This window comes from Archocentrus centrarchus, unplaced genomic scaffold (assembly GCF_007364275.1).
Source record: "Archocentrus centrarchus isolate MPI-CPG fArcCen1 unplaced genomic scaffold, fArcCen1 scaffold_37_ctg1, whole genome shotgun sequence".
Taxonomy (NCBI): domain Eukaryota; kingdom Metazoa; phylum Chordata; class Actinopteri; order Cichliformes; family Cichlidae; genus Archocentrus; species Archocentrus centrarchus.
Genome location: NW_022060264.1, coordinates 2,052,583 through 2,080,227, shown reverse-complemented (window position 1 = coordinate 2,080,227; position 27,645 = coordinate 2,052,583). Strand labels below are relative to the sequence as shown.

Genomic DNA, 27,645 nt, shown 5'->3' with positions numbered 1-27,645 from the left:
ATCAATAAAACATTGTTCAGTTTTATTTTCCTATATTGTCAGAAATGTCAGTATCTCAGATTTTCTGAAATATATTGAGTCTATCACCCACTCCTCCTGCAGATAGTAGTGTTTTGTTTTTTAAGAGTGCTATTTTCTATTTTCTTTGAATGGAGGTTGTATGCACAGTTTGTGTATCTTTGTAGTTCAGAGTTTAGTACACCTCTTGACAGTAAATGGTAGATGGTACATGCTAAAATTCTGAGTGGAAAAAATGTCCATCCGTCAGAACAAAGTACACTCTTGCAGGTGTGGATGACAATGCTGTAAGATGGCTACAAATGGAACACGTTTTCTTTCTGGACGGCACTTCCAGAAGCAAACAAAAAGGAAAAGAAACTGATCAAATGAAGATTTAGCAAAAGAAAGCATATGTGAACTAGACTTTCTGTTGGTTAAGGGTGCTGACTGACTTTCTCTTCCTCCTGCCCTCAGAGTGCCGTGCCTTAAAGTAGCACTCTACTTCTCTTTACTTCTTGCAGGTAAGGTGGAGGCAGGGTGGTTCGAGTACCCGCGGGGCATTGCTTTCTTATCTGACACCCTAAGAATGGTCCAGAACTACACCCAGTGTGATCTGTGGAAGAAGAATGGCCTGTATGCCTACGCCTGGATGAACTGAGCACAGACTGCTGCTGCTGGAAGTCACTGTAGTTTCTGATCCTTTCTGCCTCATCCAGAGCAAGTCCTGCAGCAGCTGTTTTGAGTTTGAATCCTCAACAGAAATTAAACATTTCATTTGAGGCAGCATTTGAGTTCCCCATATATTAATTTGGTGTTATTTGGGTGAATCAACACTTACACAGGCTTTATGCCTGTGTAAAGTAACTGTACATAAAACTAGGTATAAATTTAGATGTCTGCTGATGACCAAGACCAAAGGGAATAACACTCAACTTTATAATGGACATGATGGGATTCATGGTTTAGTGTTTGTGTCAAATTAGTGTAAAGTTTCCTTTATCTGGGTACAGTCATGTAACACTATTCAGTAAAATTATTGCTGGATATTTAAAGCACATGGGAAGTTTAACATCCCTGACCTGCTGAAGTGTTTGAAAAGTTGGCACTGTCACGTTTCTCATGCAGCCCAGATTCTTATGTTGTGGTCTTGAAGGAAATTCCTTCTAAAAGCAAGCCTGGCAACTCCGAGCCATCCTGGAAACCTACAGGGGAAAAAGATGATTGGCTTTCCCCCAAATAAGCTTTAAAAAGCTTTTAAAAGGGTTAATTATTTGAATAATCCTTTTAAACATAATATGAATAAACATTTCTTTTTCTTTTTTTTTAATATTAATTATTAAACATTAACATTTTTAAACATTTCTAGCAACCAGGCTATAATAACCTTACCCTATATAAATTTGCTCATCTCCCTTTCAAGATCCTCTTTGAGGCATGTCCAAACACAATCCAGTGCAGCTGCAGTTTTTAGGTCTTTAAGCAGAAGTCCCCTTTTGACCACTCCCACTGTGGACCCACGTTCATTTCAAACTGACCTTTGAATGGTCATCACTAGGATGAGAGCTGGATGTCCAGCTACAACTGATCAGCTATGTGGTGGAGAGTCCATAGTTTCCAAGCCTGAAGGCAATGCATCAGATAAGTGAGCATGTTGTACAAGCACATTAAAAAAAAACGCAAGAAAGCACACCAACACAATCTCTTCTCACCACCTGCACTAACCACAAGACTTCTGTTCCTGCAGCTTGGTCCACTCACAAAAATGAAAATAAAGTTGAAATGACTTTTCCAGTTTTTCAAAATCTTTAACAGATCAGCTCACACTGCACATGAACAAGTGCAAGGGGGCATAACGGGGCTTCAAAAACTAGCAGCTGCACTGAAAGCAGCCCAAAGGTGTACAAGAAGACACATTAGATTTATATAGGCCTATTTCTGCAACTTCTACACCTCATAGAAAGCAATCATAGTCTTAATGAAATCTTAAGATGTGTCCTCTGTTTGCAAGATGTTGCTGCTTCCAGTTTTTTTTCAGTGAACTAGGCGGTTCCTTTAGATCATTTGTTTTCTAAAGAAATGCAAAGTCTTGTTAAATTTATTTGGGAAAATACAGTTTTAATAAGGTTATCTGGATTTTCACTTGAGGCCCCATCTACAAGACAGCCATGTCTTTCCCACCAACTTGGTGCTGGTGCGTCCAGCAAGTTCTAGTACCAAGTTTTTGGTGGTGGAAGGAGTTTTTTGGTAGAAATGCATGGAACCGTTTCTAGTTTGTGAACAGCATTGGAGGGGGAAAATTTTTTCAGATGTTTTTTTTTTGTATATAAATATTGGAAATATTATGATAAAAGGGGGAATTTGAAAACAAGCTTGTTTTGTTTTGTGTTTTTTTTTTAAAAGAAAAATATATTTGTTATGTAAACTGTGAATGTGCTGTTGAGTCACAGGATGTTATTTTTGTCACATTCTGCTATTTGCACTGATTTCAAGCTTTGCCACTGAGCATCCATACTTTCCTGTGAACACGTACCTTTCCTTGTATATTTGGATTAAAGTTTTAATTAGTTAGTGGAACCAAGCTCAACTTTTTATTACCCTTTTGCTTCTGATTTATTGGATTATGTGACTCTAATCAGACTTTTAATATTTACAAATTTACACACATCTGTGTTTTGACAGTCATTGCTATCAGCTTGTTTTTAATCTACATTGGCCTTGCATTATTCTTTTGTAATGATTTGCAAACAGTACTCAGGCATGATTTTTTTGCTGTGTGTTGATGTGTTGACATAAACGTTTTGTATGTTCAGTAAATTTGTGAATAATGCAATTTTTAGTCCTCTGGGACAGATGTCATTTGTTGCGCTCCATGTGGTCTGGAAATTAAATGGAAACCTTTCAGTGGATTTTACTCAAATTTGGCAGAAACATTCAGTGGGGGCCAGAGAGGCAAAGATAAGTTTGGTGTTCAGATTGAATATCTGGGGGCCCCAAAAGGGTTAAAAAAAAAATTAAATTAAAAAAATTAATTTTCACAAATGTGCCAAAATGACCCTTTGCATACTTTGCAGTGTATCTTTTGAAAAATACACCATAAGTTTTTCTGATAGTGATTGTGGAATGTGAAGGGATTCGGTATCAACCCTTAGAGGAATTTTTGTAACCACTGATGCTTGTTGGGGGTTTTTTGTACAAATACATTTATTACAATTAAACCGTATGATTCCTTTTTCTGTGACCACCAAAATGAGGGTAAAAATCACTGATTCTAATAAATGATCCTCAATTGCTGAAAAAATCTGACCTTTTTGTGTTCTAGTAATTATTGCTAATAATACCTCTGATATTAAAAAAAAAAAAAAATTGCTCCAAATGTATCATTATCTATACACATACACACGTGCACTGTGGGAAATGATTATTTTTCAATCCCCTGCTGTATTTGTAAGCTTGATCACTTCCAAAGAAATGAACAGTCTCTCATTTTTATGGTAATTTCATTTTAATAGAGAGAACATCAACCACAAATCTAGAAAAAAATTCATAAAAGTTACAAGTTGATTTGCACGCCATTGAGTGAAATAAGTATTTGATCCCCTATGACCCAGCCAGAATTCTCCTATAGCTTGATTGACTGGCAGGCACACAGATTACAATCTGACAATTGCAGATACTCAACTTGTGTGTGTAAAGCATACCTGTCTACAAAATGAGTTTCTTCCATTTCAACCTCTCCACCGTCATGGGCAAGATGAAAGAGGTGTCAAAGGATGGTTCCCATTGGCCTGAGGGATACTCAGCTACTTGCAGCTGTTTTCTATATCAGCTATTCTGTCTTCTGGCAATTCCATGCCTTCACTCCAGATCATCTTCCCTTTCTTTGCAACCATTTGGCCACACTCATCCAATGCAAATGACATTGTGATGTCCTCACTGTACATCAGTGAGTGAATCACTTCTGGCATACAGCTTGATATCATCCATGTACAGGAGGTGGCTGATGGTCACTCCACTCCTGCATTTATATCCATATCCACTCTTAGTGATGGGGTGGCTTAGGGGGTTGAGGCCTATGCAGAACAGCAGCTGGGACAGTGTATTACCTTGCTATATTGCACAATTGCTGGAAATATGTGCGACTGCTTTCAAGTTAACCTCCAGTGTTGGCTTCCACAGAGCCATTGAGTTCCTGATGAATGTTTCAGCACACTATTAACCTTGTACTGTGCCAAGGACTCCAGTATCCATGTGTGGGGCACTGAGTCGTAAACTTTCTTGTAGTCAGTTCGAGCGGTTCTCAGGTTGGTCTGCCTGGTCTTAGATCCCGGTGAACTTCTCTATCAACCAAGAGCAGTTGCTTTTGCACTCTAGTTTTATTTTCAGTTCAATTCAGTTTTATTTATATAATGCCAAATCACAATAAACAAAAAGGCACTTTAAATTGTAAGGTAAAGACCCTACAATACTACAGAAAAAACCCTAACAATCAACATGACAGGATATGTCTAATTTTAGAGATATTGAGCAAATGCATATTCCTACATATTTGTTTAATATGTGCATTGAAGGACATATCCTGGTCAAAAATGACTCCAAGATTCCTTACAGTGTTACTGGAGGCCAAGGTAATGCCATCCAGAGTAAGTAAATGGTTAGACATATTTCTAAGATTTGTAGGGATGAGTACAATAACTTCAGTTTTAACTGAATTTAGAAGCAAGAAATTAGAGGTCACCCAGGCCTTTAAAGACATTCCTGCAGTTTAACTAATTGATGTGTGTCATCTGGTTTCATGGATAAATAAAGCTGGGTATCATCTGCATAACAGTGAAAATGTATGTAGTGTTTTCTAATAATACTGCCAAAGGGAAGCATACTGTGTAGTGTAAATATAATTGTCTTAGCCCTGAACCCTGTGGAACTCCATAATTAATCTTAAGTATCTGAAAAAGAGTCCCCATTTACTTCAACAAATTGGAGTCTATTAGACAAATATGATTGCAGCCACTGCAGCGCAGTACCTTTAATACCTCTGGCATGCTTTAATCTCTGTACCAAAGTATTATGTTCAACAGTATCAAATGCTGCAAATGAGTCCACTGCCACAAAAAGATCATTTGGAACCTTCACTAATGCTGTTTCTGTACTGTTATGAATTGTGAATTGATGGCTGTTTACGTCATGTTTAATTACTGTGATCTTAAAGGCCTGTGGCACCTAGATCATTAATAGAGAAAGATTGATCATATTTAAGATCAAAGCATTAAATAATAGAGAGATTTCTTTGAGCGGTCTAATAGACATGTTGATGCTTGGGGGAAGTTTTAAGTCATTACTAGTTAATGTTAAAGGAATACTCGGCTCTACAGAGCTCTGACTCTTTGTCAGCCTGGCTGTAGTGCTGAAATGAAACCTGGGTTTGTTCTTACTTTCTTCAGTCGATGATGAATAGTAAGATGTCCTAGCTTTACAGAGGGCTTTTTTTAAATAGAGCAACAAAGTATTTTTCCAGGCCAAAGGAAGATCTTCTAAATTAGTGAGATGCCATGTCCTCTCCAGCTTACGGGTTATCTGATTTAAGGTGCACGTTTGTAAGTTATACCAGGGAATCAAGCACTTCTGATTTTGGCTTATTATTTTTTTTCAGAGGAGCCACAGTATCCAGAGTTGTATATGATGAGGATGTAAAACTACTGACAAAATAATTGACCTCTGTGGCAGCAGATCTTAGGTAGCTACTCTGCACTGTGTTGGCACATGGCATTGAAGAGGATAATAATGGAGGAATTATATCCTTAAACTTAATTACAGTAATTTCAAAAAGACTTCTACTGTTAATGATATTTATTCTACACTGCTGTGTAATTCATTATTATAAATTAAAGTGGTGGGTGGGCTCATTTACATTTTGAGAGAAGCCAACTGAATCTAATAATAGATTAAATGCAGTGTTGAGGCTGTAATTTTCAGCATCTACATGGATGTTAAAATCACCCACTATAATTATTATATCTGAACTGAGCACTAAATCAGATAAAAAGTCTGAGACATCAGACACAAACAGTAAAATCCAGGTGGACATATTTAATAACAAATAAAACAGGTTTTTTAATTTTCCAATTAGGGTGGACAAGCCTAAGAGTCAGGCTTTCAAACGAATTCAAACTCTGTCTGGGTCTTTGATTAATTAATAAGCTGGAGTGGGAGATTGCGGCTATTCCTCCTCTTTGACCTGTGCTTTGAGAATTCTCACAGTTAGTGTGACTCGGAGTCGGGTGTTGATTCATTTAAACTAACATAATCATTGTGCTGTAACCAGGTTTCTGTAAGGCAGAATAACTGTTGATCAATTATCAACGGGGACTTAGAAGAGAGAGACCTAATGTTAAAGACACCACATTTAACTGCTTTACTCTTATGTCCAGTTCTGAGTGTTATATTATTCTTTCTTTGAGAATTTTTATAGTTAAATCATTTTTTTGCTGATTTTTGTTTTGGTTTTTGGTGGTCTGGGAACAGACCTTGTCTCTAAAGGGATGGGGTTGGGGGGGGGGTGGCAGGAGGAGAGAAGCTGCAGAGAGGCTGCTTCCTGGTCTCAACACTGGGCAGTCATGTTTGGGATGCTCCATCCAGTGTGGAATAGAGGCCATCTCTCCTCACAAGACCAGATTTTCCCCAGAAAGTTTCCCAATTCAGCACAGTGGTATAGTGGTTAGCACTGCTGCCTCGCAGCAAAAAGGTGAACATGCAGCTAAACATGTTGCTGCTGGTCCAACTGGGGAGGGGCCCAGAAAAAACTACAGCGTCTGATGTTGTTTTGGCAAAATTTCACATTGATTCAATATTAACTTTAGTGACCTTCAACTGGCATAACTGGGTATCATTACTGCCAATGTGAATTATTATTTTATGAAATCTACGTTTAGCCTTAGCCAGTAGTTTCAAATTTCCTTGAACATTTCCTGCACTGGCCCCTGGAAGACAATCAACAATGGTTGCTGGTGTCGTTAGCTTCACATTTCTCAAAACAGAGTCGCCAAAAAAACTCAAATTTGTTCCTCGTGTGGTGTGTCGCAGAGTGGAGAAAAACGATTTGAAACATGAATGGGTTGGTGATGTACCGGGGGGTTCTGTTTAGGACTACACTTGCTCCTCACAGTCACCCAGCTGACCTGATTTCTCAGCTGCTTGGGAAAATCTGCTGGGGGTGGCTAAACTCAGTGTCAACTCTGGGTGGGTCTGCCCTTGGATTAATGTTCCCTTGTAGCTGAACGTACACCCTGGATGGCTCTTTGAAGAACAGGCCACTTATTCTCTTGGCCTCTGCTTTTCCTCAGCGCACTGGCCAGAGCTGTGAGCCTTTGTTTGGCATTTTCTAGACCCTCAGTTATGGATCTCTTGTGGCACTTCTTATTTATTCAGGATCTTATACTCGAGTGCTTCGAGGATTACATTCACAGTGGCATATATGAACTCAATGGTTTCAGTGATACTCATATTTTACTTAATGGTTTCCCAAAAGTCTTGGAGATCATCAAGATGTTCTTTTGTTTTTTAACAAATGATACGAGCTTTTGTGTTCTTTTTGGTCAGCAGTGGTTTTTGCCTTGAAACTCATTTGGATTGCTTTTTTCCCGTAATAAATCAAATCAGTTAAAAACTGCATTTTGTATTTACATGGATTATCATTGTTTAATATAAAATTTTGTTTGATGATCTGAAACATTTAAGTGTGACAAATATGTAACAACAAACATACGGGAAAATAATTTTTCACAGCACTGTTCCAAATTTTTTTTGAGACATGTTGCTGTCATCAAATTGAAAATGAGCCAATATTTTTCTTAAAATTGAAATTATGTTGTGAAAAAGAACATGGGTTAAGATTTGCAGATCATTGCAGACTGTTTTTATTTTATATTCCACACAACACCCTTTTTTTCTTTTGGAATTGGGTTTATAGACATATAGAAACTGAACTATATCTAAAACATGATAACCCCATGAAATTTGCATTCTGGGGTTATAGCTCCACAGGGCTCCATTCAATCTGGCTTATCTCACGAGCGCTTCCCTATAAATCACAAAGTCCTGAGATTGGGAGTTCTTGATTTAGTAGAATATTTCTTCTGGTCAGGGAAGTGAGGTGCGGGCAGTGCATGGTATTAGTCATCCAAGGTAAAGACCATGGTGATGGTCTAAGCTATACCATAATGATAGAAGGTCATTAATATACCTATGGAGTTATGAGAATGAAGGACAGTCCCTATCTCTAGTTGGTCAGAACATGCAGAAGCAATTACACTGTTATGCGGATACAAAGAGCTTAAGACACCATGGCTGAGTAGTAACTCCTGTTATAGTTCATTGAAGTGCGCTCAAAGGGTGCAATCATACTTGGTGAATGAGTCTGTGTGATCACAAAAAACTGGCGGGCACACAGACCGCCACTCAAAGCCTCTTGTCCCCGTCTGATAATGAAATTTATGTCACTCACACCCAAGTGGACCCTTGTGAACTAGCAGATGTGGAGACTATAGCACAACTATGAGCCAAAGGTGACATACTCACCTTGATGCTTTTATGGGCGGCTTTGCCTTCTGAGGTCAGTCGCATGGAATAGGGGTTCAACATCCATCAAAGTTGAATTCATAACTTACATAATGTGTTCAGCGAGTTGTAATAATGTTAGATGAAATGCCTGAAGTTTCCGAGGTAGAAGATAAGCTGCATCCACACTGGAAGTGATTTGCTGCGTGGCAACCAGAGACCACAGAATGTGAATGACATTCAGCCACTTCAAGCAACTCCCGGCAAAATAGCTGCAGGTCATGTGAAGTGGGTACAAACTTTACTCGGCGTCCAGGTGAATGATTGAAGCAACTACCAATGAGTGTGCAAGATACTGCTGATAACCTGTTAGTAAATGTATTAGATGATTACCTAGGCAACCAGAGCCTGGAATGTCGACGTGACCAGCCATCAACTTCAACTTCAAAGTAAAGCGAATCACTTCCAGGGTGGCTGCAGCTCTCAACTTCTCTTATAAGCTGTTTTGTGGCATCTTTCTTAACAGTTGTGACAACATTTAATAGTCCTCTCCTGCTAGATGATTATTAAAAGTGAAAGTTTTAAGCCTAATGATAAAATTAGAGCTAGTGTCCGAGCAATGAAACCAAACTAGGAGGTGGGTCTGGAGAAGGGAATTCTGCCACTTTAGAAGACTCTAGGAGCCACAAGCATTTAGAGAGCAAAGTGCTGAGCTGGGATAGTAAGGTCGTAGGAGGTCGGTGAAATAATCAGAAAATCAGTTCAGGATTTTACAGGGAGCTTGTTTGCCGAAACATTCAGAAAGCCAGTTAACTGGTTTTTGCTGCTCTAGATTTATGTTTGAATTTCGAGTTGTGAAACTTTGAGAACCTCATTTGAGCTTTCTGTCTGACTTCTTTTGAGTTTGACTTACAGATGAACTCAAAATAAAAATGGTGTTTTGAAAGTTGGTGGAGATTTTTTTTCTTCTTTTTTTCTTTAAACTGAAATGCTGGATTGTGGCTTTACAAGTTCCAGTTGTAATAGAAATAAGGGTGGGAGAGGCTGGCGGTGCACACTGTTAGAAAGTCTGAAAATTAATATTAAGCAAGAGGAAAATGTGAATCATTAACTCTGAAAATCTTCAAAGACAACGGAGAGTTATGTTCTTCAGGCCCAGATGTGAGAAGCTGTTTTCAGAGTAAGTTTATGTGGAGCGTTTCTTCTATTTTAGTATGTGAAGCCCAGTTCAGAGCTACGCTAATTATATTTTACTCTGCCAAAGGAAGATGTCAGAACTCCGTGACAGGACTGCTAGCCTCTGTGAAATACAGAAGACAGAAAGGATGTTGTCACAGCTTAAAGCCAAGTGTAAGGAGCGCGCACAGGTGTGGATTTCTCACATATTTCTGGCAATATAAGGATTAGCAGGTAGCCAATGTTAATGGTACAGTACACCCACTGATAGTATATAAAAGATGGACATAGCAAAGTGAAGCTAATGTGGATGTGACTTAAAAGGTCCCATGTAGTCACGTCCCCAGAATGTATATTTTCTGTTTTTCATCCCAAACTACCACACATCATTTTTGTGCCATGCCTGGTTTGGAGCTCCATACAAGTTGCGTGGACGTAGATCAGCTTCAGTTCATCTCTCTTCAACGCAGATGTTTTGGATATGAAGTCCTGGCAGTTCTCAAGGTACTATATAAGACCATTTCACACACAACTCCTGTATTTGACAGCACATGCTGGATTTCAGTTTTATGGCTGGAACTGAAAATTAAGCCCTCTCTCACACTGTAGCTGGAAGACAATAATGATGCCATGGAGGCAGCTGAGAGAGAGAGAGTGAACAGGTCCTTCAAAAAGAGGCAGGCAGAGCCAGGTTGAAGGAAAAGTATGCCGAACTGACAGAGAGAAAAAAGGACCTACAGCGTCAGGTGCAAAGGCATTCAGTGTACAAGGACTTCATGGAGCAAGTGCTCAAAATAACAAAGGTACTGCATTTTTATTACATGCTAAGAAGAAACATAAATCTAAATATGTTACTGTATAATGTTTAATGTGGTAGCTCTGTATTCAGTGAATAATAATAATTAGTAGAACACTCAGTTGAACGCACACCTCACCTGGCAAAGAATCATTTTGAAAATTCCTGGATCAGATCGTGATCCAGATCAAACCCAAAATTGAATCAATTGTTCCTTGTAACACCGCTAACAACTCCGGAAATGTTCATCAAAATCATTTCATAATTTTCAGAGACAGACAGACAAACGCAACTGAAAACAAACAGCTCTAGCAGTGTTGGTGGAGTCATGGCTTTGGGATGAAAAATATTTTTTTGATCTGTTTGTCCGTGTTTTTATTGTCCTGAAAGCGTCCAGGATGGGGTGGAGCTTTTGTTATTCAGTGGGCTTTTCTCAGGCAGTGGGAACTGTTAAGATCTTCCAGGGAGGATATTCTTGGTGGTAGTGACCACCCTCTGTAGCGCTTTCCTCTCTGCTGCTGTGAAGCTGGCAAACCTCACACAGATGCAGGATGTCAGTATGCTCTTTATGGAACAGCAACACAAGGAAACAAAGTGTTGGGGAGAGGTGGTCCTTCCTGAGGATCCTCAGGAAGTAAAGTCTCTGCTATCCCTTCTGTGTGTCCTTGATGTACTAAGAGCACTTTTCCTGAGGGGACTGTATGCCAGAATTAAGAGCAGGGACATTTGGTCAGCCTGGCCCAGGTGTAGTAATGGTTTAGCCCAGATGTTGGAGTAGACCTTTTCCAGTGTAATTACTCCCTTGGTAGCACACTTAATGTGCTGATGGAATTTGGGGAGCACTGTTTTAAAATCAGAATGGCTTCAGTGCCCCGCTATGATGTGAACAGCCTTAGGATACAAAATCTGCTGACTGCTAATTGTGTTAAGTAAATGACCATGAGCTGAGTTAACATTAGCATCTCGTGAAATATACACAGCAGTTATCATGACCTGCATTTAACAGCCTCATACTCCAGATCCAGGGAGCAGTGACTGTCTACAGTCTTTGTGTTAGTACACCAGTTGTTGACATACAGGTATAACCAGCTCCTTTGCTCTTACAGGAGTCTGTGATCCTGTCGTGACGGTGTACTATGTAGCTTGCGAACTTGATAGCTGTATCAGGAATCAATGAAGCCAGGTCTTTTTGATGAGCAGAGAGCAGCTGTTGTTGACAACAGCTACAGGTAACAATCAGTTCATCAGTCTTATTTACGAGGGATCTTGAGCTGGTGAGAGATATTTTAGGAAGCAGCAGCTTGTGTGGCCACCTCTGAGGCATCAACAGCATGCTGGTCCCACAGCCTCACATTTGCCTCCTGTCCCTGCACTGTCTCTGCCTCCTGCCTGTGGGGATGGTAATCCAGAGAGCCTGGCTTCCTAGCTTTGTCCAGCAACAAATTATGGAAGCTCGGCTTCCTTTCTTCCAATAAGACTCTGGAGACATTTATTCTTTGTCCGCAGAGTTAATAATGTAGAAAGTGTGAAACTGAAATTAAAATATAACAATTACAATCACAAAGTATAATCTTGAAATTATATCTTCTATATAGACTGTGCCTACAGCATAGTATAAACTAAATCAACATTATGTATAAAGAATAAATAGGACCGAACTCTAAACGTGGCTTCAAAAACTTATCAGTTACAGACCAAACTTCACTAATATTACAAAATATGAGCACAGAATTACAGGTAAGTATTGAATAAACAGTATAAATACATATAATGCCACAAAGCTGAAGGATGGAAGTGGATGTGGATTAGTGGCAGTCATTGAGACCACGTGTAAATGCCCATAAACTTCCTGCTTCCTTCAACTTCCTGTGCTCGCTACATGTCAAATGACATTGGTGACATCATAGCGACTACACTCATCTTTTATATACACTCAAAAGCCAATCAAGATCGATCCATCCGTAAGTATTGCATCAGTTATTAATGATGTTAGCAGTGATTCCTCTGCCAAAAACACTGCTGGCATGTTGCAAGTAGAGTGTGTGTGTAAGTCTGTGTGTTACAGTCTGAAGATGTCCAGGATGTCGAGGCGCTCGCAGATTATGTAAAGAGTCTACTCCATTTTCGAGAGCATTTCTATCAGAAGGAGATTAAGCTGCAGGATGAGGTCGACCAACAGAAGAACGCCCTGCTAACTCTGGAGGACCGACATAACTTGCTGCTAAAGCAGAAGAACAATCGGCTGTCCCAGCTCCAGTACCAGAAATAATCCTGAGTCACAGTCCAGCATCAGAGCTAAGGCTAGGTCAAATAGTGTAGAATAACTTCTGAATGATGTTCTGAATGCATTCACACAGGAGAGAAAGTGGAACCACATTCAGGAAACAGCTGCAAAGAAGACACTAAAACTGGGACAGATTAAGATAACAACCCTGAACCAGGGTTATTATAGTTAACGAAAACGAACGAAATAACGAAAACTGAAATTGAAAAAACATTGTCGTTAACTGAAATAAATAAAAACTATAATTAAAAGGAAAAAACGATAACTAATTAAAACTGAATTGTGAGTTTACAAAACTAACTAAAACTAACTGAAATTATCGATAAACTGACTTTCATTTACTTGTTTTTTTGGGGTTTTTTTTAAGCCTTGTGGATTGATATGAAATCATTGTTTCCGCTCTCCGAGTTTAAGCTGGGAGCGCCACAGGACAACTGTGTGAGTGCGCATGTGCGTGCGCTCACCGCGCTGGTCCGCAAAGTAATGGCTGCGGTCTGCCGAGTCCCGTATGGAGGTTCTTTGAGTACAAACACCTGCACACGACCACAAGGTAATTAACACACACAATCCAGCTACACAAGCATAAATGCGGACATGAGGTCGGCAACTTCTGTAGGTTGTGTACAGAGGCCGCAAAGACCCTGCAGGTTTAATTAGCAGCATCTAACCAAGCTAGCTCCAAAACAGAAGCAGCTTCAGGTGGTGAGAACATCAGGATGCAGCTGGATTTGAGCTTTGACTCCTTCAAAGAGTTTGTTTTTGTTTAACACCACATGTAGGCGTTATTAATCTGCTGCACTGATGCTGAAGTTTATTGTGGAGTTTATTGTAGAATTTATTGAGTTTGGGAGTTCATGTTTTTCTTTGTTTCTCCCTGGTTATGCTCATGTGTGTCCTTAATATTACACACATTTAGCATGTCTTGTGAACAGTTGGTTGTTGACTATATTTCTTTAAACTGTATCTTTTGTCAAGTTTTCATTACACAATAGTCACTTTTGCGCCTTGAATCTTGCACCTGATTAGGTATGAAAATACTAAAACTAATACTGAAACTAACTGAAACTAACTAAAACTAAGCATGAAACCAAAAATAAAAACTAATAAAAACGAGCAAAACCACTCTGAAAACTAATTAAAACTAACTGAATTAGAGAAAAAAAAGTAAAAACTAACTAAAACTAAACTATAATGTAAAATCCAAAACTATTATAACCCTGCCCTGAACCTCTATGAAATGACAGGAGGCGCGGTAGGAGGAGAGGAAGGAGCTGATATGAATGACACAGAGACACAGCTGGATCAGGTAAGCTCACAGATCAGTCACTGACAAAGAGCTAGAGCAAGAGAAAATGATCAGCATCACATACTGCTTCCTACTGTCTTCTTGTAGCTCCAGATGTTCATGGAGGATGTCATTGTGAAACAATGTCAAACTGGGCTGCAGTGATGGAGGGAAGCCAGACAATGCCAGGAAGAACACAAAACCCAGAAAAAAATGAACATAGATTTTGTGTTACTTATGTTTATTGCTTAAAATAAAAGTTGAATCTAAATTTTTGTACTGCTTTAAAACTGAATTCTTTGAAACATTGTTGGATAGTTAAGATTTTAGCTGTGTGACTGTGTGAACTGAACATTCACGTTTAGGACAGTGAACTCCATGTGCAATCAGCAGCTGATTAATTACTTTGGAAAGGCTTCTTATATTGTCTGCTTTACTACACATTCTTTATTCTTTATTCTTTATTTTGATCTCCATTAGCTGTAACAACTACAGCTACTCTTCCTGGAGTCAGTCAAACATAGTGCTACTAAAACAATGTCTTCACAAGCCTTCACCATACCACCAACACAGTGACATAATTTTACCAAAAAAAATAAAAAAATAAATAAAAATAAATTAGGCTTTATACAAAAATCATCGTCTTGTGCAGTGACAATAAAGATATCTCACTGCATATTTATTCAGTCAGCAATGGCAGAGCATGCAAGCGGAGTGAAACGTTCCTTTAGTTGCTACCCATGACTGTAATTTTTTTTAATCTCTTGACCCAGTGGATGATGATCATCAGCAAACTGGTTCGGGATAAGGCCAGGATGCAATTTAGTCACATCCTCAACAAGCAGAGTGTCAGAAACTGGAAGATGGTACCTTTCAGTACAGCCTTGTTTTTCTCATGTTATTTCCAGTCAGTTAAGCAGTATCAGTAGAATTCCATATAAGGGGGTAGATGTTAACCCAACTATGATCCTAAATGGGTTGTCATGAGCCTGGTTGGATGTTTAGAGGTTAACATCCATCAGTGATCTTTCTAGGGTTTGCCATGGGTTTTGTTTTAGCTGCAAGCTAAACTTTTCAGAAACTAGAAACAAGGTCTCATACAATTCGGCTTTAAATTTTTTTTCTTTTGAAAGCTTTTCCATTTGAGCATTCCAAGCAGGCAAAACTTGTCCTTTAACCAAACTCTACAGCTAACCCTAAACTTTGGGTTCAGTGCCTAAACCTAACCTGTAGAACAGCTTAAAGGTGGCCTCAGAACCCCACGTGACATGTACTGATGCCTCTCCAAAGTGGTGGGCTGAAATGGGGAGAGTCAGTCAGATCATTTTATTTTTCAACTCTAATCCTAGTTTTATCAGTATTAATATTAATTATAATTCAGAGGGACCCATTATACTAATTTCCAGTCACATATATTTATTCTTGGACACTCAGTTCATCCTCTCACTGAAACAAACTGTTTTAGCTCCTCTTCCTTTATGACAACTTTTTTCAGATTGGTTGCTCCTCATGAACAAAAAGTTTGAACAGCTTGTGTGCAGGACGTCTCAGGAAGAAGTAATGACCATATTGGGAACCATGTTAGGGATAGTCACTCTCAGTGACATCATACAGAGGCAAGACCTCATTATTTTGACCTCACAATATTGTGGGGTCTTTACCTTACAACATAAAGTGCCTTGAGGTCACTGTTGTGAATTAGCACTACATAAATAAAACTGAATTAAATTGAACTGAAAAACATTCGCCTTCTTCTTCCTCCTACTGCACCCCCGTGGCTGGATTAAAAACACTGGCCATGTCAAATGTGAACATCCATCATGAACTTAGATAAGTTATGCCTTTAAACTTAAGTATGGTGCATGCAGGAAAATATTCTAATAACCTAACAATGGCACTTAGCAAGTTCGGTATCTGAAGGATATTAGCTCCTCATTGTAATTACCACAGCTTGACTGTAAATTACAAATAGTTCTGTTAGTGGCTCCCTATAAATTTTAAGTTGAACATATACTGAATGTCCAGAAATCTTGCATGCAGATGCTTTTGGGTATCCACATGACTGCCATAAAGATGTGATGCAAATCGCTGAAAGCACAGAGGCCTGCACTGCCACCCTGTGGACATTAAAAAGCCATTCATTCACTCAATGAATTAGTCCATTTATTTCTTTGGTTAGACTTGTTTCTAGTTGACAGTTGAGCAGAACTATGCTGGAAATTTGCTGAGGTTATTATTTTACTTATTCAGAAGAACTAGATATTCACTTAGAATGCAACAAAGCTCACACAGAAAGGCACAGAGATGCAGGTCAGTTACAGGATACAGTCCCATGTAGGCACTAGGTAGAGAAGTGGAGCATGAAAATGAGAAGACATTACAGTTTGATGCTCATCTAGATTACTTCCTTAAAATTGTGACACAGGACACTGGCCTCATGCCTTTCTTGTCTGCTGCTGTTGTGTCATTAAGGAGTTTGAAATCTGTCCAGAAACAAAGTTTTCAAATATTTGCTTTTGCTCACAAACGCTAACAAAGGATTAGAATCTTTCTAATCGAGAACAGTAATGAATGACAGCATTTTAGGCACCTCAAAATTGAGCTTTTGAAAATCTCCTTCCAGGGTGATTTTCTTATGTGGACAAGGAAAATGAAGTTTTTTTGTCTTTTGCATTTCAAAGGTGCCACTTTATTGCCTTTGTGTCAGACTGTGCTCTGTGGTTTGTTGTCTTTAACTTATTAATTTTTTTTTTACCTGCTGTAACAAAAGACTGCAGAATGGGGATCTTGAATGCATAGCTAGGGGGACTCACGGCCAGCTATTCATGTGCAGGCCTACATATGCATGATAGCTACCGCAATAGGTTCAGCAAAATAAATGTTCATATTGATTTATTTTTTTTTTTTGTCATTGTCACTGGGAGACACTGATGATGGGCAAAATAGCCATATGTGGTTACTGAGCTGCGGGTTCAAGACCCCTGAAGCAGTGTTGTCAGTTTTTCCCACCTAACCTGAATTTAGGTAATCTCACTCAGTAAATAGAATCTTAAAATAATAATAATAATGATAATAACACATACATACATACCTGGAAATACATTCAGAACAACTTAAAGAAGACAGGCCAAACTGATTTTTGAAACAGCTAGGAAAAGCATGAATCGTGGATCACAGTCTGGAGCTGATTCTTTCGGTGTTTCTCAGTACCAAGTTTGTACTTCTTAGTTTCTACTTGGCAAAGTACACTCAGGAGTCCACTTCTGAGGATGGGAGGACACAGCTCACAGTGAGACAGCAACGTACTTGATGACATCAGCTCGGCTTCACTGCGTACTTTACTGCCTTTTTACATTCATGATTAATGTTTACAACGAAAATAGCACATAACAGACCTAATTACCTGTGTTCTTTTAAAATATATATACTATTTTATCAGCACTCTGGCAAGATGCTCAGCCATAAAACGCTCAGTGTGAAATTATTTTTGAAAAGACTTAAACACTCGAATGATTAGGAAGAGGATGATTAAAAAAAAATTATATTAACTTAAATGTTACTTATTATTATAGTAGATTTCCAAAACTTATAACAGACAGTTGGTGTTTAAAATAAAGCTGAATAAATATTAAAACTGATCATTTGATCATTGCTGGAGCAGGCATCATTCTTCAGAATATCCATGAGGAGCATCAACATGCTCATCCACGTGATTCTGTTCCAGGTGAAAATGCTCTCACTGTCCTCCCTGTCTGAAAATGTTTTTAATGTTAGTTTTATTTGAAAATAAGCTGTTATAAGCAAGTATAACAGTCTTATAGTTATTTCATTTTTGGCACTCTTGGCGCGCCATACATCTCTGCCTCCATCCCTGCACTGCTGTGTTTTTCCAGCAGATGTCGGCAGCAGAAAGCTCGTTTATTGCACCGTGCTGGTGTTTGTGTTTCCACCGGGACAGCTGCTGTGGGAGGTTCTGTATCTTTAAGATCGTTACAGCTCGCACACGGCTGCCAAACGGCGCCTGCTCAGTGCGCCTCCTCCGCCACCGCTGCTTCGATCCCGGACCTGGAGCTCTTCTGTCCCGTACGTCTGCTGCCCGCATCTTCTGTGTGCCTATGCGTGTGCTGTGTCTGATGGTAACCTATGGATTGACGGAGGGGGAGGCTATTGTTATCAGCCCGGTGGCTTGTTCTGCTGGAGCTGCACTTTTACCAGAGAATGCCCAAAGCAAACGGAGCTGTTCCTGCACGGATAGCGCAGAAATACACCAGAGAAACAAGGTAATTACACTCTTCTTTTATTTCTGTCTTTCTTTTTCGTAATAATGTCCCAGGTTTGTTTGTTATTCTCATTAGAATAAAAGAGATCTCGCGCGAGGTTGTACCATCGTCCCAAATCACAGCATCGCGAGCGGTTCATCCTGTCGGAGGATGTTTACCATCGCTAAACGACACTTTGAGCTGCTATCAAGGTCCGGATGTCAGTGAAACACGGCTATGTCGTGAGCAGGCTGAGTCGGCATCCTTCAGCCGCCTGGCTGTACGTGTCTCTGGGATGGAGACGGTGAAGGCAGCAGCAGCAGCTCTCAGGCCTGCTTGGAAATCAGAGCTGCAATAAGACACTGAAGTTATTCAGCTCTGTTCCAAACAACTGAAAGCAGAAGCAGGGATGGAGGCAGCCTGACAAATGACAAAAAAAAAATGAAATTTCATTTTGAAATTAATTAATCTGAATCAAATACTCAGTCCTAAACTTCATGCAGCAGATTACAGGCTTAAATTACAGGCTATGTTTCATATGATTTAACGGGTGGCCTGCTTCACATTTTTCTCATACATCCTTGTATAATATTTACTGGATTTATTGACTTCTTATATGTTGTATGAGAAAATTTTAACAGGTGCCATCCTCATGAGAATATGTCTAGAATATCATAGACATATAAGTCTTATAAAAGGTGGAGGACATTCTCTGTGGACATCACACTCTTGAATATTTACTACATGGATGTTTTTGTAATTTTCTAAGAACTACAAGTTGGCACGTTTTTATTTTTCTGGAGCTGCTGCATTCCCTGAACACTAGTCGTGGTTTGTCTTGGACGATATATATCGCACACCCCTACTGGAAAGATTTAAAGTTTTTGTTTATACAGTTTCAAAACCGGGTTTTGTGTTTTTAAGATAAAGGTGCAAAGTTTCCATTGCAATTTAGTAGCTCGTTGATGTGAAGCTCTCATTTGCTTGATTTGTAAAAATTCAGTAGGAGTCCGTAAGGGGTTTCCAGACCCAAGACTGCATCACCAAGGGCACAGAGTAGGCTAAACATGCCCCAGTTTTCTAGGTTTTCTTTGTCTTTAGTTATTCAGGTAATTGTGCAAGAACCTGAATCATTCAGTTACAGCAGATTTAAGCATGTCCTGCTGGACCAGGAAGCAGAGTTACAGTCTTACAGTCTTCCTCTCTGCAGCTTTCCTCCTCCTGTTATCCCCCAATACTCCATCCCCATAGAGACTGTGTCTGCTCCCAGACCACCAAAAACCAAACCAAAAAAAATCAGCAAAAAAATTATTTAAGTATAAAAATTCACAAAAAAAGAATAATATTGCACCCTGAACTGGACATAAGAGTAAATCAATTAAATGTGGACTAATAAACATTAGGCCTCTTTCTTCTAAGTCTCTGTTAGCAAATTATTTAATATTTGATGAACATATTGATTTATTCTGCCTTACAGAGACATGATTACAGCAGAATGAATATGTTAGTTTAAATGAATCAATACCCGTGCTACCTGCTACCTGTCAGAATCCTTTAAGCACAGGCCAAGGAGGAGGAATAGCAGCAATCTTCCACACGAGCTTATTAATTAACCAAAGACCAGACAGAGTTTTTATTCATTTGAAAGCCTGTCTCTTGCCTTGTCCACCCTAATTGGAAAAGTCAAAAACCTGGTCCTTACTCACAGTTTCTATCTGGTTTCGCAGACTTTTTATGTGGTTTAGTGCTCAGTTCAGTTAAAATAATTGTATGTTATTTTAACATTCATGTAGATGCTGAAAATGACTCAACACTGCAGTTTGTCGTGGTCCTGAGACTTTTGCCCTGTGTCCTTGTGTTTTGAGGTTTTTGAAGTTCTGCTGTTATTTGAAATTCTTCTGTTCTTGTTTGCTTACAGCTTAGATTCTTGGTTTGTTATAGTTTCTGAATCATGTTTATAGTTATTTGGATTGAGTTCCTGTTTCCCTTTATTCTTCTGGTCATCCCTGTGTCCCAGTGTCTGTTTAGTCCCTCTGTGTCTCTGTCCCTTGTCTCGTGGGTTCTGTATTTTTACTCTCAGTGTTGTCACACCTGCGTTCTTGTTTACCTGTTTTCTCTGTTCCCGTTTCATTTTCCAGGTTCCCTGTTCCGTGTGCATTGTGCATTGTGTTTAGTTTTGCTTCCAGTGTTGTTCCTGCACAGCTGTTTCCACTTCCCTCGTTCGTCCTCTGTGTATAGATTGTCTGGTTTCCTCTTGTTCTCCGTCGTGTCGTTTGCCGTCACTGGCTCCTGCTCTTTGTGTGCTCTCCCGTCTGTTTATTCAAAGTGAATTTTGTGTTTTGTCCGGTTCTGTCCTGAGTTTTCCCAGCTAATAAAGCTGAAGTTTAAGTTAAGCCTTCTGTCTTTCGAGTCCTGCATTGGGGTCCTATCCTGCCTGCCACACAGCTGATTATGACACAGTTAATTTGCTATTAGACTCAAAATGTAAATAAGCTGAGTCATCATTTTAATCAAACACTCAATCTTATCCTGACATGTGGCACAGAAACCCTCTTTTATCTGCATTACATGATGCTGGGGATCAAATTTCTTCACAATAGGTGTCTTTCTGAAAGTGCTGTAATGAAGTTTAAGGACATAATTCCTCCACTGTCATCTTCAATGCCATGTGCCAACACAATGCAGAGCAGCTACCTATACGCTGCTCCCACAGAGGTCGATTATCTTGTTAGTAGTGTCACATCCTCACTGTGTACAATGGATGCTGCAGTTCCTTTGAAAAAATAAAGCAACAAACCAGAGAGGTTTGACTCCCTGCTTTAACTCACCGACGCACAGCTTAAAGCAGATAACTTGTAATCTGAAGAGAAAATTGTGTTTTGCAAATTTAAATGACCTTTCTTTGGCCTGGAAAAATATAAATATATATAAAAAAGCCCTCCATAAATCTAGGACAGCTTACTATTCATCACTGATAGAGGAAAATGGGGAAAACCCAGGTTTCTTTTGCACACCATAGCCAGGCTGACAGAGTCAGAGCTCTGTTGAACCGATTATTCCTTTAGCTTCAACTAGCAATGACTACATGAATTTCTTTACAAATAATTTTTTAGCCATTAGGGAAAAATTATAGCCTTTCACAGACATAACATTAAGCACAGCTACCTTAATTACTGCTGATATTTACTTGGACTCTCTTGGTCTCTCTCTGTCTCCTTTCCAAACTAATTTCAGTATCTTCCTCAAAACCATCAACATGATGTTTAGACAAGACTGCTCAAAGAGGTCTTACCATTAATTAATGCTTCAATTTTAAGAATGATCAATTAATCTGTATTAATAGGCTACATGAAGAGAGTGTGTTGAAAAGATGGAAGGAGTACTTTGAGGAGCTCATGAATAAAAAAAAAAAAGTGAGAGTCAGGATGTTGGATGGAGGAAAGTTGGTGAAGTAAGGAGGAAGTGAGAGCATGTATAAAGAGGATGAAGAGCTGAAAGGCAGCTGTCCAGATGACATACCTGTGGAGATATGGAGATGTCTTGGAGAGAAGGCACTGGACTCTTTAACCAGACTGTTTAATAGACAATCGTGGAGAGTGAGTAGGTGCCTGAGAAGGGAAGAACAAGTGTACTGGTACTGATTTTCAAGAACAAATGTGATGTGCAGAGCTTTAGTAACTACAGATCAATAATGTTGATGAACCATACCTTCAAGATATGGGAAAGCATTGTTGAACATGGCTTAAAGACATAAAGGCCCAAATGACCACTAATTTCCTGCTTCTAAATTCAGACAAAACTAAGGTTATTGTACTTGGTGCTAAAAGTCTCAGAAGCATGGGGTCCACCAGCGAGCACGAGCGCTCAATACAGCATGTCATTCATCTCATTCTACATCGAAGTGTTTTCTAGCTAACATTTAATTCAATTCAGTTCAATTCAGTTTTATTTATATAGCACCAAATCACAACAAACAGTTGCCTCAAGGCACTTTGTACTGTAGGTAAAGACCCTACAATAATCATAATCACACTCTGATGAACGCATCAGGAGCAACTCGGGGTTCAGTATCTTTCCCAAGGATACTTTGGCATGCAGACTGGAGCAGCCAGGGATCAAACCACCAACCTTCTGATTAGTAAATGACCTGCTCTACCTCCTGAACCACAGCCACCCCAGTAAGAGCTGCAGTGAGAGTGCTAATAGGGTTTCTCAAATTAGCTTCTCTTCATTGGCTCCCTGTTAAATCCAAAGTTGAATTTAAAATCCTTTTCCTCACAGTCTTGAATAATCAGGCCCCCCTTTGTCTCAGTCCTCATAGTATCACATTATCCTAATATGGTAAGTCTGCAGGCTTACTAACTACTTACTTCTGGCTTGCTTCTGAGAATTTTTAAAAGTAAAATGGGAGGCAGAACTTTCAGCTGTTAGGCCTCTCTCCTATGGAGATAGCTTCAGTTTGGATTTGGGGGACAGACACTTGTGTTTATACACTGTACTTGTGTTTATACACCAGCACTGCATTTCATCATTAGTAATTATTAAACTCTGGATCTTTTGCATACTGCCCCTTTTATCCTGTCTCTCTCTGCTTACTTTTCTTTCCCCTTGCCCCAAACCACTCACGGCAGATGGCTGCCCCTCCCTGAGCCTGATTCTGCCTGTTTAAAGAGAGTTTTTCCTTCCCGTTGTCGCTAAGTGCCTGCTCATAAGTGCTGTTGTGGTTTTCTTTCTAATATTGTGGGGTCTTTTTACCCTACATTATAATTCCTTGAGGTGACTTGTTGTGAATTGTTGCTGAACTGAACTGAATTTAACTGAACTAAATCTGAGGCACATAAATCTGACCATGGAAGCCCACATGATGTTCATATTTTTGGTTTATGAGGGGCATGCAATCAGAAGAAAGGGTTGGATAACGGTGTTAAAACTGCTTCCCCAATATAGGATAAATAGGAATTATTTTGAACTGTGAATCATTGAACACATTTTGGGGTCAGCTTAAAGAAAGGCAGAATGTAAAAGTGATATCAGAGGTCAAACGTGACATTTGGATGCAAACGATAATGTGACATTTAGAATCTAGTGTGATTTCTTATATTCTGCCAATACAGACAAAGGCAGTAGTGTTTTAAAGATAAGACATTTTATGAAAGTTTGACCTTAGTTTGGCCCTATCCCTAGCATCCTCATTCTGATACATCAACCCTCTGCATGTCCTCCTTCACTACATCTTCCTTTGCCTTCAGCTAAAAGTAGCACACATTTCCATCAGCACCATGGAAGTACCATTGTTGTTTACCCGAGCCCTGACCAATCTGGTATGGAAATATCATCGTTTATGATCTGAATGTTTGATTTGGACAAGCTTTTGTACCAGATGTCCTTCATGATACAACCTCCCCATATAGCCAGGCTTGGGACTGGCACTGGGAGCACACTGGCTTGTGTTCCTCATGACCCTGAATTGGATAAGTGGAAGAAAATGGATCAGAAAATGGAAATCAGTTTTGCTTTTCTCTAAAATATAGTGTCAGGATAGGGTTTGGGTTAAGGTTAACGCCAATGATGACTTAGATCTGAGAGGGTTAAAAAGTTAGACAAAAACAGATTATAAAGCTACTTTTCTTTTTCATTAATTGTAATGAAAGGGTGCCTTAAACACGTGGTGAAGGTGGCTTTTTTACTTTTCAATTTGCCAAATCAGTGGACTAATCTGCAAAGATATTTTGAGTCATGTCATAGTCAAGAAAGAAAAGCAGTGCAAGGAAGAAGCCAAACACTTCATTCAGGCTCAGTCACTTAAACTTACAGAGGCCAAAATGTGACTCATTTCCCAATTTCAACAGACCCACCTCTAACCATAAACCATCTCAGCAAACATCTTGATTCAAGTCCAATTCCCTAGTCTCTACTCAGGGGTGTGTGTTTAGAAGCTACAACTCAACATGCATTTTGAGGATAAAACACATCCTGACAGACAGAGCACATGTTCATCAGTCACGTAGTGCAAAAAGGTGCAGTCCAGTCTTAGTTTTCTCTCTGAGGTTGGGTCTCCACCCTTTGTACTGGGACGCCTGCCAGAGCTTGTCTGTGATTTAGTGCACTGACCACATGCAGCCGCTGCCATATGCTTCAGAAGACAGCTCATATTTAAAGCTTCTGTACCCATTTCATGGTGGCCTCCAGATGAAAGCTATAAATCATTAAATGTTTTTGGTTATCAGTTACAAGCAGTAGTCTCTTCAGCAACAAAACAAGCAGGATCTGAAGGTAACATTAACACAGTGGAAATGTAGCATAGTGCTACTACTAAAAACACAACTCCAAATCACTTTGCAAAGTCAGACCTTCAATTTGCCTTCAATGTAGTTTGTTCAGACAAGGCTGAACACTTGTAACACTGGTTTCTGGTACCTCTGCTGATTTATTTGGATGTCAGACAGTATACGCCTCCATTTTTCTTCTGATTAAGTTTTAAGAAAAACTTGACAAGACAGCAGTAGGTGTGCTGTGGACTACAATATGAAATACTTAAAATTTTCCACTGCCTAAACAGAGTATGAATTTTGTCACCCACATTCAAACAAATTATCATTTCATTTTTTATATACACTCCATTGCCAAAAGTATTCACTCATATAACTTCACATGCATATGAACCTGAGTGACATTCCATTCTTAATCCATAGGGTTTAATATGAGGCCGGCCCACCCTGTGCAGCTACCACAGCTTTAGATCTTCTGGGAAGGCTTTCCACAAGTTTTAGGAGTGTGTTTATGGGAATTCTTGACCATTCTTTGAGAAGCACATTTGTGAGGTCAGACACTGATGTTGGATGAGAAGGCCTGGCGCACAGTCTCTGCTCTAGTTCATCCCAGAGGTGTTCTATTGGGTTGAGATCAGGACTCAAGCAGGCCAGTCAAGTTCTTCCACACTAAACTCGCTCATCCATGTCTTTATGGTCATGTTGGAACAGGAAGGAGCCATCCCCAAACTGTTCCCACAATGTTGGAAACATGAAATTGTCCAAAATGTCTTGGTATGCTGAGCATTAAGAGTTCCTTTCACAGGAATTAAGGGGCTGAGCCCAACTCCTGAAAAACAACCCCACACCATAATCCCCCCTCCACCAAACTTTACACTTGGCACAATGCAGTCAGACAAGTACCGTTCTCCTGGCAACCAGCAAACCCAGACTCATCCATTGAATTGCCTGATGGAGAAGCGTGATTCATCACTCCAGAGAACACGTCTCTACTGCTCTAGATTCCAGTCGCAGTGTGCTTTACACCACTGCATCTAACACTTTGCATTGTGCTTGGTGATGTGAGGCTTGGATGCAGCTGCTCGGCCATGGAAACCTATTCCATGAAGCTCTCTATGCACTGTTCTTGACTAATCTGAAGGCCACATGACGTTTTGAGGTCTGACTGCAGAAAGTTGGTGACCTCTGCACTAACACTTCATGGCTGAGTTGCTGTTGTTCCCAATCGCTTCCACTTCGTTATAATACCACTAACAGTTGACTGTGGAATTGTTTGTAGTTTAGTAGGAGGAAATTTCATAACTGGACTTGTTGCACAGGTGGTATCCCATAACGGTGCTATGCTGGAATTCACTGAACTCCCGAGAGCGACCCATTCTTTCGCAAATGTTTGTAGAAGCAGTCTGCATGCCGAGGTGCTTGATTTTGTACACCTGTGGCCATGGAAGTGATTGAAACACCTGAATTCAGTGATTTGGATGGGTGAGTGAATACTTTTGATAATATAGTGTATATATTTTGGGGGACTTTATAGCGTTTATTGTGATAGGGCGGTAGAGAGAAGACAGGAAAGCTGGAAAAGAGACCAGGAGGAAGACATGGAGTAAATATCCTCAGGTTAGATTCAAACCCAGGCCACATTAGCCTTACAGCATATAGAGCTCCTGCTCAACCCAGTGAGCTAAACCAGCAGCTAACTGTTTCCTTCTAATAAGAAAGTTAGCAGCCCTAGCACAGTCGGGCATCCCTCTAAACTTCTAAACTGAAACTACAGCATGACACAGATTCTGCACAAGAACTCAAACAGTTGCTACTGAGCAGCCTGTAGATCAGGGCTCTTCAACTCCAGGCCTCGAGAGCCCCTGTCCTGCAGGTTTTAGATGTGTCTCTGCTTCAACACACCTGAGTCAGATATAGAAGTCATTAGCAGGACTCTGGAGAACTTGACTGCATACTGAGGAGGTAATTCAGCCATTTGATTCAGGTGTGTTGGATCAGGGACACATCTAAAACCTGCAGGACAGGGGCTCTCGAGGCCTGGAGTTGAAGAGCCCTGCTGTAGATGCTTATATTTTATACCAGAGCCACATTTTTTCCACCAAATATTTGTGATAGCTGATAAGTTAAAAAAAAATTCAAGTTTGTGGCATTAGCTAAGACACATTTTTGCCTGAATATCATAGCCACAGTTTCAAGGCAGATGATTTTTGTGAACTAACTGACTAAATGACATAACATCAATGTTATGTGCCCACAGTTCTGTACCTGTGTGCTGGTCTGGCTCCTCAGAGCTCTTTGTTTCTTTTTGTTCAAGCTTTGGGAAAAACAGATTTTCACTGCATAATCCTGCTTTGGAGTTTTTCCTAATCCAGATGATTTGTGTGTCCTGCAACGTGTCCAGATCATCACACCTGGTCTGTCACTTGGTGTAGATCCATACAGAGGATGTAGATTAAGCTGGATTAATACGCAAGCTTCTTTGTTTGGAGATAACCTGACAGCCAGCATCCAGCTTCAGCTGGGTGAGATTCATTGTTTTAAAGGTGGCTCAGGTAGATAATGTAGTACAATGGTAATTGTACTACATTGTGTTTTGAATATTATCAGCCCTTAGCAGTGGTAAACTATTTGACACAAGCAAACTCAGATGGGACAGGCTCACTATAAAGCAGGTTAATATTGCCAATTTAGTATTGATGTAGAGGGAAGCTTCAGCTGGTCTCCTGGGCCCAGGCTTCTTGCTGCATCCTTTCATGCTGGCACACCTTCCCTGGTGGTTGCTATGGCCTGCAGGGGAAAATACCCTCTGGTCTGGGCCTTGCTACCAAACGAAGCACCACACAGGTCCATCAGGAGTGCTGACAGATTTGACACCTGTTCGGTGACATCCTGTCCTACCAGGGCAGCGGGACAGATAGGGGAATATGGCAGCTTTGATTTGGTTGCCTGTCTCTGGGTACCAGTTGTCTTGGTTCAGTGTTTCAGCTGTTTCTGTTGTCCCATGTTGATAGTGCAACTGAACAACA

At 39.9% G+C, this 27,645-nt stretch overlaps 3 protein-coding genes across 3 annotated transcripts in view; all 3 read left to right on the top strand.

Moving 5' to 3' along the window:
• Positions 1 to 3,215, top strand: part of LOC115776755 (para-nitrobenzyl esterase) — a 29,214-nt gene extending 25,999 nt beyond the window's left edge. The window contains exon 10 of the mRNA XM_030724520.1: positions 522 to 3,215. Within this exon, the coding sequence (XP_030580380.1) occupies positions 522 to 658 (137 nt within the window). The 3' untranslated portion in view covers positions 659 to 3,215. The remainder of the gene's footprint in view (positions 1 to 521) is intronic.
• A 6,603-nt stretch (positions 3,216 to 9,818) lies between these two features.
• On the top strand, positions 9,819 to 14,308 carry LOC115776736 (coiled-coil domain-containing protein 42 like-2-like). The gene is given in 8 exon segments (XM_030724494.1): positions 9,819 to 9,917; positions 10,336 to 10,368; positions 10,371 to 10,529; positions 12,588 to 12,778; positions 12,816 to 12,949; positions 14,024 to 14,112; positions 14,200 to 14,249; positions 14,251 to 14,308. Coding segments are annotated over 8 exon segments (813 nt in total).
• Positions 14,309 to 18,153: 3,845 nt separating this feature from the next.
• Positions 18,154 to 27,645, top strand: part of LOC115776732 (USP6 N-terminal-like protein) — a 32,144-nt gene continuing 22,652 nt past the window's right edge. Inside the window, exon 1 of the mRNA XM_030724492.1 lies at positions 18,154 to 18,371. The gene's annotated coding sequence lies outside the window, so the exon portion shown is untranslated. The remainder of the gene's footprint in view (positions 18,372 to 27,645) is intronic.